General features: G+C 40.7%; 2 protein-coding genes across 2 annotated transcripts in view; both read left to right on the top strand.

Annotated features, from left to right (window-relative positions):
• On the top strand, positions 1-6,472 carry LOC118289490 (phosphatidylcholine transfer protein). Its single transcript, XM_035616544.2, has 6 exons — positions 1-213; positions 1,550-1,667; positions 3,025-3,104; positions 3,207-3,378; positions 4,144-4,211; positions 5,310-6,472. The coding sequence occupies exons 1-6, from the start codon at positions 85-87 to the stop codon at positions 5,382-5,384; spliced, it is 642 nt and encodes a 213-aa protein (XP_035472437.2). The 5' UTR covers positions 1-84; the 3' UTR covers positions 5,385-6,472.
• Positions 6,473-6,660: 188 nt separating this feature from the next.
• Positions 6,661-13,062, top strand: part of LOC118289488 (RNA binding protein fox-1 homolog 3-like) — a 451,402-nt gene continuing 445,000 nt past the window's right edge. The window contains exon 1 of the mRNA XM_035616538.2: positions 6,661-6,870. The gene's annotated coding sequence lies outside the window, so the exon portion shown is untranslated. The remainder of the gene's footprint in view (positions 6,871-13,062) is intronic.

The raw sequence follows: 13,062 nt of genomic DNA, 5'->3' as shown, positions 1-13,062 counted from the left end.
GACCGGAAGACCCGGTGTTTTTGATCCGCTGCTGGCGGAGCGGAGCGGACTCTGCGGGCTGTCGCGTCGTGTGGAGCAGCCGTCATGTCGCTGCGGTTCACGGATGAGGAGTTCCAGGCCGCGTGGCGGGAGCTGGACGAGCCGCAGCTGGGCGGAGGCTGGGAGCTGTTCACCGAGACCATGGGAGTCCGGATCCACCGCCTCCTCGACAAGGTGCGGACAACCCGCCGACAGCCCGCTCTACCTGCCGCTGTGTTGCCGCGGGACACCGGGGCCGCGGAGGAGCCGCCGACCGATGGAACGACTGTTAAACCCGCAACGTCCTTAATTATGACACATTTGAATAGTGTTCATTTATTGACGACAACACCTCAGCAGCGGTACCCTAGTGGACAGGATGGGGAAATACCCGGAAGCTGTGTGTTTTTCCGGGTTGTCGTTTACCTGTCAAAACCAAACTCCATGTAGGAACTTGTAAATTTAACTCTGCCTCGCGTTTGACCAGTTGTGCGAACTATTCTGTTAATATTTTTGAAATTATACACCCCGCTGTTGAATTCGGCAAACACCAGCAAGCCGCAAAGCATCTGAAATTGGATTTAATTAGGAGTCTTAACTTTAAATTGCCTAAGGGCCAAGACCACGTCATGGATTTTCTTGGAAAAAAAATGAATGTATAAACATCTATTAAATTCATGGGACCTTGCAAAAAAAATGGAGTTTCTGCCACCTAAGTGGTCGATATTGGATTTGAAACTCAATTAATTTAGGCTATTTAAAAATTAATTTTTAATGATGGAAGAGTAATATAACATCTTTACTTTTTCTATACATCGGCAAAGAATATTAACAACTCCCCATAAAAAAAAGTTTCAAGCAAATTGAAATCATTTTTCTTAGGAAAATATAGTCAAAATATCATTAAAATGTTTTTTTTTTCATTATTATTAGATATTATATTGGCAAAAACAAAGTGTAAAATGAAATATATCACGTGGTGTGTATTCTGACACCTCCATTATTCGGTTATGTGTAAAAATTGTCCCTCCCTATTGAAAACCTAATATTTCATATGAAGCTCATCACACACCTCTGGTATTTTACTACCAACAATCTTGATCTAAATTGTATCCTTCAATCAGAATATTAATGTTATTCAATTTTGCACACAATCAACTATGTTCAGGTCATCGGATGAGATATTTAGCAAAAATGCAAAAGCATATGTATTGATAAGGCTGCCCACTCGTAGGGGCAAGCTAAGCAAAAACTAAAATTGATGTTTCTGTGAATGGAGTTTGTTCTGACTGTCAGTTAACAGCTACAGAATCTGCAAAAATCTGTGACTAGATGTGCAGTTTGTTTATTGCATTGAAGGGTGTTAACTGTCATTTGATCTTCTGAGTCAAGCCCAACACGCCTCGCCACTCCGGGTGAGAAAGTGTGTGTAACGCAGAGATGCTGGAATCAAGAGTCGCGTGCTTGGGATTAGCTGCGTAACTTCTGTGGCGTTCATTTGGAAGACAGAATTATCATGTGCTGTTTTCAGGAATCGGGACTTTATGAGTACAAAGTCTTTGGCGTGCTCGCCTCCTGCACCGCGGAGCTGTGTGCAGAGGTCTACATGGACTTGACCTATCGGAAACACTGGGATGGATATGTGAAAGGTAAACTACAAAAACAACAACACCAAGGCGAGGTCATTGTTCCTGCCACAAAAATCAACTTTCCCTCATCTCTCTCTCTCCCGCCTAAGAAATCATCTTTGTTATTTCACATGTTTAATTTCTCTTCTCTTGCTGGTATTGACACACAGTTTGTTGCATTTCTTTGTTAAAACCTTTTCTACTTCTTGTCTGCTGGAATAATGTTCTAGACATTGGGCAAAGCTTTTCTCATTCCAGTCTGACATTGAAGCCTGCAGGAACAAGGTAACATGGATTACAGTAGCGCTAGTTTGTAGTCGCTGTAGACACTTTCCAGACCTGATATTAACATCCGTCCTGAGTGATCTGTACTGGAACTACTATCTATACTACTTTGTATTTAAAACAGCAGCAATCTCCGTCCACACGAGCGCTTTAGCTCCATTATCAGTTTTAATCCCCGTCCAAAACAACACACCTAAAGACGAATATCACGTGACCATTCACTTGTGTAGTTACAGAAAATGCTATGAACAAGAAATGCTGATGGTGAAAAGTAAGATAAAGGATTTCTTTTCTTGGAGCGGACGACAAGGTTGGAAACTGTTTCTGACAGTAAGTGTTTAAAACGTTTTGTCGCGACCAGTAGGAACCAGGAATCAGGAAGCAAGTGTGGGTGACCGACTGCGTCGTCTTTTCCAAATGTCTCCGTCATTGTCCGTCCATGGCGGCCCAGGAACTCCGGAGTAGCGTTGACAGCCCGAAGTAAACGTAGCAGCAGTGATGAGAACGTAGTTGGGCCTTGGATCTGTCCACTTGAGTTCAGGTCTCTTAGGACGGATGGTAATTTATAAGTTCTGAGCAGGGCTGTAGTCACCTCGTGACCTAGTCTGTTAGAAACAAAGTCCAGCGTTGAATCACATGTACTGGTGAAAGTTTCAGACGTAGCTCATGTATAAGTAGACTCCATCGTAGGATGATATTTTTGGTAGTCTTGTAGTCAGGAGTCTTACTTTGATGCCTTCCCCCTTTAGACATGAATTTTATTTCTTCTGAGACCTAGAATCCACTCCAATTTTCCGCCATATGATATCTGTCTACGTACTTTAAGTACAACATCGGCTATGTTGGGTCCCTCGTCCTCCATCTTGTGGCCCTTCTCTTGTAGACGCTGTGTGAAACTCTAGTTTTTAGGAACACTGAAGTTAAGGTAATGTTTTAGAACATAGAATGTATATAAAGATGGACGACACATCTCCACTTACTCCCGTTGAACAACAATGGAGACAAAAAATCCATCTTGCGCTGGTGACGTAATTTGAAGTGCTGCGGCATTGAGATTTTTATTAAATGCTTTTGTCTTTTTTTAAAAATTCAGAGCTCTACGAGAAGGACTTTGATGGACATTCAGCGATCTACTGGGAAGTCAAATACCCGTTTCCTTTGTCCAACAGAGACGTATCCTTTTGGTTTAAAAAAATGTATTTACACATGACAAGGTGTCTGGTGTCTAGAGCTGAAAGGAGGTGGTTGTATCTTCCCTAACAGCCCAAACCTCAGTATGTGTACATCAGGGAGAGGAGAGATCTGGATGTGGACGGTAGGAACATCTGGGTGATCCTGGCCAGAAGCTCTCCGGCGACGCCGTGTGCAGAAAAGAGCGGCGTGCTGCGGGTCAACAACTACAAGCAGAGCCTCGCGCTGGAGAGCGATGGAGCGGGTGGAACTAAGGGTAACACATTTTAAGTAATATTACAGTTGTGTCAAAATTCAGAGGCCGCATCCTTCGGAGGATGCGACTGGGAATCCTTCAACAAGTCCTCCAACTCATACGACAAACTATGTTGAATGTGGTAAAACGACCAAATCAGGAGGTACGCCACAAATACTTTTCGCCTCAGAGCATTGTGGGGTTTTATTTGCTTGACCAACGCATGGTTGATGAGCTTGTTAAGGTCAGGGTGATGGTTAGGGTGACATGGCAGAGAATCAGCACAATTACTTTACAGAATATAAGCAAAACCGTTGAAATACAGAAACTTCAGGGACTTACCACGTCTACCGCTGACCTCTAAAGGCCGTGTACATAACGACCGCTACAGCCAGCGTTCTTTATGACCACATTAGTCATAATAAGCTGCTTGAACATCGGGGGGGATTTTTTTAGTGGAGGACAGTCTTGAATCCTTGGGTAGATTGGCTCCTTGGTTGCTCGGGAATGAAAGGACGCATTCCTCGGCCACGTTTGAAGGAGCCTTCGGAATGGGACTAGTGCCTAGTCGCGGCTCTGTTAGTCAATCAGAACAATTCCTCAGACGTTTCAGCAAAAATGTCAAACAGTTCTGAATGTTTGGGTAGGACGGAGCAGTAAACAAAACTAACATTATGATATTCATCATGAGGCGTTTATATATGAAAAAACATTATAATCAAGTTGATGTTGAAAACAATCAGTAGCTCGACTGTCATGAATGAACTTGTGTGCTCTTTCTTTTAGTTTTCATGAACTACTTCGACAACCCCGGTGGGATGATTCCTAACTGGCTGGTGAACTGGGCGGCTAAGGTAAGTACGTGTACGGTTGTTCAGCTTTACTGCAATAAAGTTCATAAAAAAACAACAATACAAATACATAGAAAATAAAGACAAATCCTCTTTAACCTGATCCGGGGGTCACTGGCCTCACTGAGCAGTTACAGCTGGATCACATGCAGAGAATTTCCTCACTGGGATAAACGAAGTGTAACTTAACATGACTGGTTTGAATCAAGGTTTCATGTCTGTAAGTTGTTTTATTCTCAAGTTATGGAAGCAAAAAAATCAAATAAACAGGCACAATTAAATATGTGCTGTAACATTTTCCATGATTTATTGTTAGAAAGAAATCTGTTTAGTTTATATAAACCGGCCTCATTTGGAGATATTTCTCCATCAAGGGGGATTTGTGTGTTTTGAATCAACGCTGTGTGAGGATTACAGTACACCTCGTGAGCTGAATATTTTGTTTTAAACGGCCCATATTCACAGGTTCTTTATTATTTAAATTTCTGGGCTCTACTAGAACATTGTGTACATGCTGCAATGTTCCAAATCACACATTATTTGTCTCACTGCTGCCGCGCCTCTTTTAAAACCTCGTTCTGAAACGTGCAGGTTTACATCTTGTAACCGAGCAGAACTTTTAACGAAAAAAGCTTTGACACAATAAAGGAGATGGAAAAGCTGAAAAGCATAATATGGACATTTTTAGATTTTACTGATTGTACGTGTGCATGATTGTGTGGATTTTTGCAGAAAGATATTTTTGAGAGAGATTGCTGAATTTGACCAAAAACGTGTAATGTAATTTTCACAGACTTGTTGAAATCGTGCAGAGATCATTTCCCCCACCAGCTCATCATGTGTTCACAGTCGCCCTACACAAAGAGAACTCTGAGGGGTGTTTGAAGGGTTCACTCGCAGGCCTCGGGAGAGAGCTCCATCTCGCCGCCTGCTTCACGGTGTTCCAGCGTTATTGTTAGCAGATGTGCGGCCGGGTGATGTCAGCAGCTCCTCACCCGTTGCCCCTTCCTGGGCGGGGTCTTCTTGGCACTTGTTGTATTCATGACGCTCACTGACAGATACTCTCTCTCTCTGTCTCTCTGTGTTGTTTTTATTCAACAGAGCGGCGTTCCAGGTTTCTTGACGGACATGCAGAAGGCCTGCAGCAATTACAAAACCTACAACCAGAAGAAATGATGGAACGATGAACGGGACTCTGGGCTCAAGGGCTTTGACCCATTTAAAAATTTTTTTTTAAACATTGATGTTGAATGTTATGGGTATAATGTGGGATCTTACCGGCTGCTACTTGTCGCCGTAGTGTGCTGTTGACCTCAGGCATGCTCTGCATGACCAGCCTCCCTCATTAATAATGCTGGTGTGAATCAATTCTGTTCCATTGTACTGTATTGATCGATACTGCATTGTCTTATCTTTGCAATCACCGTAAGCTCCAGTCCTTTCCAGGATTTAGGAGCTTTCATAGGTCATTTTTAAATCAAATGTTTGTATAAATCAATTCAAATGTTACAGCATAAAATGTACACATACGGAAAGTTTGCGGTTGTTGGTCTTGCTGGAATCTTCTCATATTCCACTTTCAATTCACTGGAAAAAATGCTAAAGGCTTCGTGTGATTCTTTTCCAATCGGCTCGTCACTTATGCAAAGATCATGTTATGGATGCATACGATCAAAGATGCAGTATCTGAGATACTAAATACTGTATTTAGGCTGTACCTCAGATGAATGTGATTAAATCTGACTGAAATGCCTATTACTGTGTAATACTGCTGTCATTGGAATTAATGAACTTAAATTTGACATTTTGACATGTAAGCTTTTTTTTTTGTTTTTACAAAATGACGAATTACGAGTAAAATAATCATCTCAAAAGGTCGATGGATGTGTAAACTGTCATGTTGTCATGTTGTGTGAAATGCTACCGTGGTTACTAAATTGGCACTGATTTGCCAGATTTTTTTAGGTCCACCAAGCCAAAACTGATGCAGACCACTATCATATCTCTGGTGAAGGTAATAATAGATAATGTAGGTTTTGTTGAAACTATTTTAAAGAGATGTTGATGTGATAATTAGCCTAACCTCTCGATATAAATATAACCTCTCCGATATAAATCGAATTGATTACATTTTTGATAATTTTGGAGCATGTCGGATGTTTAACCTTCGAATCATAGATATAAATCACTTGGACAATTGCTGGTATTTTTTTTATTTTTCCTGAAATATTACTTATGACTCTGTCATTAAATTACTACTTTATTATTGTGTTATTTAGACTTTTTTCTTGTAATATTACGACTTTCTTCTCGCAATATTATGACTTTCTTCTTGATTTTATTTTTTATCGGTGCCATTAGGTTGGTTCCCACCCAATAAAAGTTTTAGAATCGAGATTATCACTTTAATCCCAGGATATAATATACAAATAAACCTCCATTAACTCACTTTGAGGTCACATGGAAGAGAGAAACCGCTAATGGCGGAATCGAACTGCGTAGGCCGGCGCGGCGTGGGCGGGGCTCTGGCCGCTGATTGGGCCTCGAGTCCAACCTAGCAACGCCTGACAGGTGCTGATGTCACCCAATGAAAACGTCCTCTTTTTTCCCGCGCGGACTAAAACATTTCCTGACCGTGCCGCCTCTGCTGCTGCTGCTGCTGGTAAGAACCACTAATGTAGAATTATATTATTTGTAGCTTTACTATTGGTTTGTCTCCACATGTGGTTGTATGACTCTTGTTTATGCTTTTTGTGTGCGATAGGAATCGATCATTTAGGGCATTTTTAAACCTTTAGCAAGCTAGCACACCCATAACGTCTGTAACCCTTTAGCATGCTAGCTAGCTAGCGTATCTAGCTACAGTAGCTAGCTAGCTAGCATGCTGGCTGGCTGGCTGCTGCTTGTCATTGTTTTAATTCTGTAACAGTTTGAAATTCAAACTCAAAAAATAAACAGAGCTTACAGCCAGACTGACTTTTTCCAAAGCCAAGTGATATTAAACAGAATAAGTGACACAACCACTGTTTTTTAACAGACAGTTGTGATTTGTTTGCTTCATTTTGTCGAGCTGACACCTTCTGAGAATTAGCAAGTGTGTTTTCTTGGTGCTGGTTCAATGTTTTAGGAGGACATCATTTGACTTTAAATGCTATTTTTCTGGGCTGGTTTGCCGCCTCAGTTTGTGTATGATATTATATATCCTCTTTAGTTATTGGGCGCTTCAGAATGCCAGAATACAAAGTCACAAAGTAACAAGTCATAAAATCATGAGATGTCAGAGATAGTACATAGTAGTAGATAATTATCATGACATGGGAGTTACAGAAAGTTTAAAAAAACAATTTCTCTGAACGATAAACCCCATCGCAAGCTACAGATTGTTTAAGACTTGTTTTGTTATTTGGATGAAAAGAAAAAAAAAACTTAATTATTTAAGTTTTGATTTTTTTGTAATCCAATCCCCTTCATTGACAAAAACGTGAATATCGTAACTTGTTTTGTTTATGAATTTTTTAATTCATGCTGATGATTACAGTTTTCTATTCTTGAAACTTTTGTTCCATTCAATGTCAGAAACTCAAGGTGGCGTCTTTATATTGTCTTGTTTGTGTTGTTCAAAGATATTGAATAATCCCATGATTAAAAGCAGAAAATCCTCCACATCTGATCAGATATTATTTAAAGTTTTTTTTTTATTTTTTGGGGAATAAAACTGCTTAACACGTTGAGTCGTAGGACTGATTATATATTATAACTCTGCTTCATCTTCTCTCAGTGGAAACAATGAATTAAAGGGTCATTTCCTTGTTGACCCTTTAATCCTCCTGATTACTCCTCTACCACAGACGTAACAAGTGAAACCAGGTCACGGACCTTCACCCCCCCACTCCCCCGTCGACTCTCCATGCTTTGACACGCCATCCCTACCCACCCCATCCCTGCCCCGTTTTGTTTTTCTTTCTTTCTTTCTCTGCCGTCTGATGAGTCGTGAAACTGAAGTGTTGTGCCCAGATGTTTCCTGGCGGAAGAAGATGGTCGTAGTTTCCTATGAGGTCACTTCGCTCGGTGGCGTTGTGATGGTTTCGTTTGGTCTGAAAAGGGACTCGTGTCCATCCACCACGATCACATGACTGCGTCTTTGCACCGACCTCAGATTTCAATCAAAAATATTGGGTTTCAACGGGAGACCAAGCTCGGTTTAAAGAAAACAGAAACATATACTTTTATTGAGGATTTACAGATCTGTTAAAAATCATAACCAGGAAAGAAAAATCTCTTACGCTGTCTTTCTTTAAAAGTTAAAACAAAAGAGAGGATTTTTTCAAGTGTTAAATATTTTTACAGTAACTTCCTCAGATAGATCGACAGAGTACATGATGGGACTTTGACATTTTTTGTGTTTATTTTGGGTGCAGACCTTGGAAAAAGAGAAATTTCGGTAAATATTTTGGCTGACGTAGTTATGATGGCGATGATGTTTCACTTTTGAAAAAAACTAAATTTCATACATTTTCTTTTGCAAGAAGATGGGTTGTATATTATACTATAGTATATCATAGAGACCTTTGGTTTATGAGAATATGAGGAGCGGCGCTGCCTTTTCCGGGCAGCATCATCACTCACGGTCGGGTCGGTCACCAGTCGACAGCTCGGTCATCTCTGATGTTTTCACTCCCTCTGCTGGTGAAAGGTTCTCATTGATCAGAGTCTTTGCCCATGAGAACGGCTGAGGAGCAGAACACTCGATACTTTGTCTTGGACGCCGACCCATAACCTCAAACTCTTGTAAGAATCAACAACAGCTTTCCCTATGAACGCTGCTTTTTAATGCAGGCCCCGAAACCTGAAGGCATATTATTACTATCAATATTTATGTTTTTGAAATTCTATCAGAGATTTATAGAGATCCAAACAAGGACAGTCAGAATTCTGGCTTCAGTGCAGTGAACTGTTAGCAATTCCACATTTTATAAGGACTTGCACAATATCCATACAGAATACATTTTTTATCATTTGACCGATATATCGTTTTGCCGATAATGAACCTTTCACAGATGTATTGATCTCGGCTTTTATGTTTGCCGATTCGTAAACTTTGATTTTACAGAAAAAAGCTATGTAGTTCATGTATGTTGATATACTACTTTAAAAAAAGTGTATTCTATGTATATTTGGTTGTATTTGTGTTTTTTTCTTCACTTATAGTTGTTTATAGTTAATCTGTAAAATAATGAGCCTCAATTCCATTTCTTTGTCATAAAGGTTTGATAATGTGGTCTCAGGAATTGTTGCTAATTCAATTTTTTGGAAAGTTTAAAGTCTGAAAAAGAAACATATTTACAGAGAAAATTTGTTTTTTTGTCAATCTTTTTGTACAATTTTTAAAGTTTTTCAACTCAGCAGGCTCAATCTAGGTTTCTAGGTGAACAGCAGTTATTGTTTTAACTTCCTTCAATTTTTTTCATGTGAACCGTCCCGACTGATTCGACCTGAAAAGGTGAGGAGGGTCGGGTTTCCACCGAGTTCCCAGTCCGTTTGTTTGGGAATAACAGTGGTGTAGCAGTGACAAAAATCAGGGACGCTCAGATCCCGCTCTAATGCAACATCTTATCCCCTGGAATGTCCTGGGTGAATAACATTCGGCGCTGGAGTCTCTCCACTGCCAGTCTTTCTCACAAATGGAAGACAAATATATTCCTTGGCCCCGGCCATTGTGTTCCAGAGCGAGGTTCTTTTGATTGGTAATGTACGGGGCTAATTAGCTTAAGAAAGTGATATAGTTTTCCTGCTGGACTGCTGCTCCCCCCTTAACGTCAGCTCAGATTTCCCAGGTGCCTCGCTGTCTGCCAGAGGTAACAAAATAATGGCTCCACGTGGAAGCCTATTTTTCATAGTCGTTTTCGTGTGTGTGTGTGTGTGTGTGTGTGTGTGTGTGTGTGTGTGTGTGTGTGTGTGTGTGTGTGTGTGTGTGTGTGTGTGTGTGTGTGTGTGTGTGTGTGTGTGTGTGTGTGTGTGTGTGTGTGTGTGTGTGTGTGTGTGTGTGTGTGTGTGTGTGTGTGTGTGTGATTTTTAATAGATTACTATTAGAGATATTAGTCTACCCAGGGGAATCCTTTATCCTGAATGGGCTTTTATGTGTTTTTCTTTTATAGTTCTACTCACTGCTGTGCAAACCAGCAATACTTCGGTGGCAGAGGCTTCTGCTCTGTTATGCAGATTCACAATTTATTCATACATACAGAATACATTGCTCTCATTATATATATATATTTAAAATTTTTCCATACTTGAAACTATTTTGTTTCAAAAAACATGTCGCTTGACCACATTTCTGGACCTTAAAGTGACAGTGTGTCATATTTAGAAGAACTTATTCACAGAAATTGAGTATATTGTCCATACCTATGCATTCATATATGTATAATCTCCTCAACTTTATTTATGTTTATTCCTCAACTCTGACTCTGAATGAGTCAAATATAGTTAAAAGAGGTGGACCCGACCTCTGTGTGAGTCTCCATGTTTGCTGCGTTGTGTTGAATACGCTTGTTGAACGAATCGGTCCAGAATATGTCGTGTTAACGTTGAATTTTACCACCAGATGCCGCCAGAAAATTTCAAAAATCAACTTTTAGTGTTTTCCGCCATTCAGACTTGCCACAGGTTGATGCGCCTGCTGTCTTCAATAAATCATTCAAAGTGATTGTTGGACTATTGTTTTTCCAAAGAAATTCAAAGATAAAAGGTGTAATTCTGAAGTTGGAAAGTCGTGACACTAATGTTGCTTTCACACCAAAACGCGGAGAGAATTTTTTCGTTGCGTTAACCATTGGACCATTTGTGTGAACTCGCACGAGTAAAACCAACCCCACAAATATCTGTCCTGTTTTCTGTCTTACGCCTGACCCCCTTTCTAAAAAAACCCACTCCTGCATCGTCACACTGACGGTGGGTGAAGAACACGGCCACATATCTGCACAGGGAATCCAGAGATCAGCAAAAGCAGCCAGTGCAACATCTGACAGCACTTTTCCATTGTTCAGCAGAAAATTTACCCGGGCTAAAAAATCTTCTGGCTCTTTGTCCAAAAGAAAATCGGTCATCAGCGGTAGCTGCGTATTGAAGTCAGAATTCTTGGAATTCATTTCTTTCAGATCAGTGCAAGTGTCATACAGTTTAGATTTTTTGCATGGATGCAAAACAGAAAAAAATGAGGTGAAGTGCATCAGTATTTAATGAGGTGTGAATGACACCTTTCCTAATTGGATAAAGAAATATCTGATCAAAGGATGTAAAAAAATATTCCTTGGTATGAAGCTTTATGCTTATGCATCTCTAGTCAACCTCTCTAGCACCACTGCTGGCCTCTGCTGGCCTTGATGCAGATACATGCAAACTATATCTTTTTTAGAAGTTGTTTTATCCATTAGAAAAACGTTTGAATCGATACCAGCTGATAATGTTTTCTGTCTCACGTTCACCTCGAGTTACATAACACAGGTTTTCATTGGAGCCGACGTCAGCCACTTCGGCACAGCTGCATTTTCTCCTGCCAGTCTCCAGCGGAGTAAATCAAACACCGGACGTTTTGAGGTAATTCAACCTCAGTAAATGATAATTCATCAAACTGTACAAAGCCCTAAGCGGTTATTCAGATGACTGGTTTCCTATAAAAGATGGAGTTGTCTTCGGGCTCTGCAATTTAGATATGATCTATGTGTGCGTTTAAGAAAGTCATGCTTTTCTTTTCTTTTTTCAACCACTTGCACTAAAATACAACTACGGATTTTACTTTATTCTTTTTTTGGAATAGAACTTTAACAAAGATGGATCTAGGAACATCCAGCTGCTTTTTACGACCACCCAACGTATTTTTTAACGTAAATAAAAAATTATATTCAATTCGATAAAAAAACTAACTTGAAACCTTTTGGATTTTAATATTTGTCTTTCAAACATTTTTAATGTACCTCCTTCTCGGCAAAAACACTCGCCAGTATTTTTTTGAAACCTGATGGATATATCTATTGACCGATTGACATTTTTCTACACCGATATTATCGACCAGCGATACATCAGTCGCGCTCTAGCACTTAGTTTCCATAAATGTTTTTTAAAATTATAAATCAGTAGTGAATGGTTTTCTGTTTTTGCTCCTCCTCCTCTGCACAGCCACACGTACAGCGAACGCGTATCTAAATTTAAAAGGCTAAACTGCAGCGTGTCTGTGCTAGTAGTATGGATTTGATTGCATAACAGTAAAATGCTCTTATGCGGCAGACTTGCACGGCTAAATGCCAGCTATTTGTTTTCCAGTTTTTTTTTCTTCTTCTTATTCATTACAAATAATTGTGTTATTTTGCTGAGCAGACCACAGACTGGCAGCTCCTCTGAGTGGCAGCGAGCTCCTCTTCAGGGGCCAACATGAGCCCTGCATACCGAGGAGGGGGCGACTCGTGTCTACCTCAGCCTACCGTCACAGGCCCGACGGCAGACTTGAGGGTCCTCTCTTGTTTTTTCTTCTTCTTCTTCTTCTTCTTCTGTGGTTTCTGGCAGCCAGCGCCAGATTCCTCCCGTGTCTATCACTGCAATCAGCAGGCCAGACCTGCCGTCAGCCAGGCAGCATGAAACAAAGCAGCGTGAGCGGATTAACATAAAGTAGGCAAAGCGTTTTTCTTTTCTGGATGCGAAGAAGAAGAAGAATCTGTTTTCTCTCTCAACTTTTAGCCAGTTTTCCGCTCTTTTGTCATCAGAGAGCAGGTTTCGCGATGAGCCAAAGAGCGGCGCGTTCACTTTCCTCCTCCCCGGAGGCGGAACTTTGTGCAGCCGCGTAGCGTGGCCTTCGATGTGT

Source organism: Scophthalmus maximus, chromosome 17 (assembly GCF_022379125.1).
Source record: "Scophthalmus maximus strain ysfricsl-2021 chromosome 17, ASM2237912v1, whole genome shotgun sequence".
Taxonomy (NCBI): domain Eukaryota; kingdom Metazoa; phylum Chordata; class Actinopteri; order Pleuronectiformes; family Scophthalmidae; genus Scophthalmus; species Scophthalmus maximus.
The sequence above is the reverse complement of the archived record's forward strand: the minus strand, read 5'-3'. Positions and strand labels throughout refer to the sequence as shown.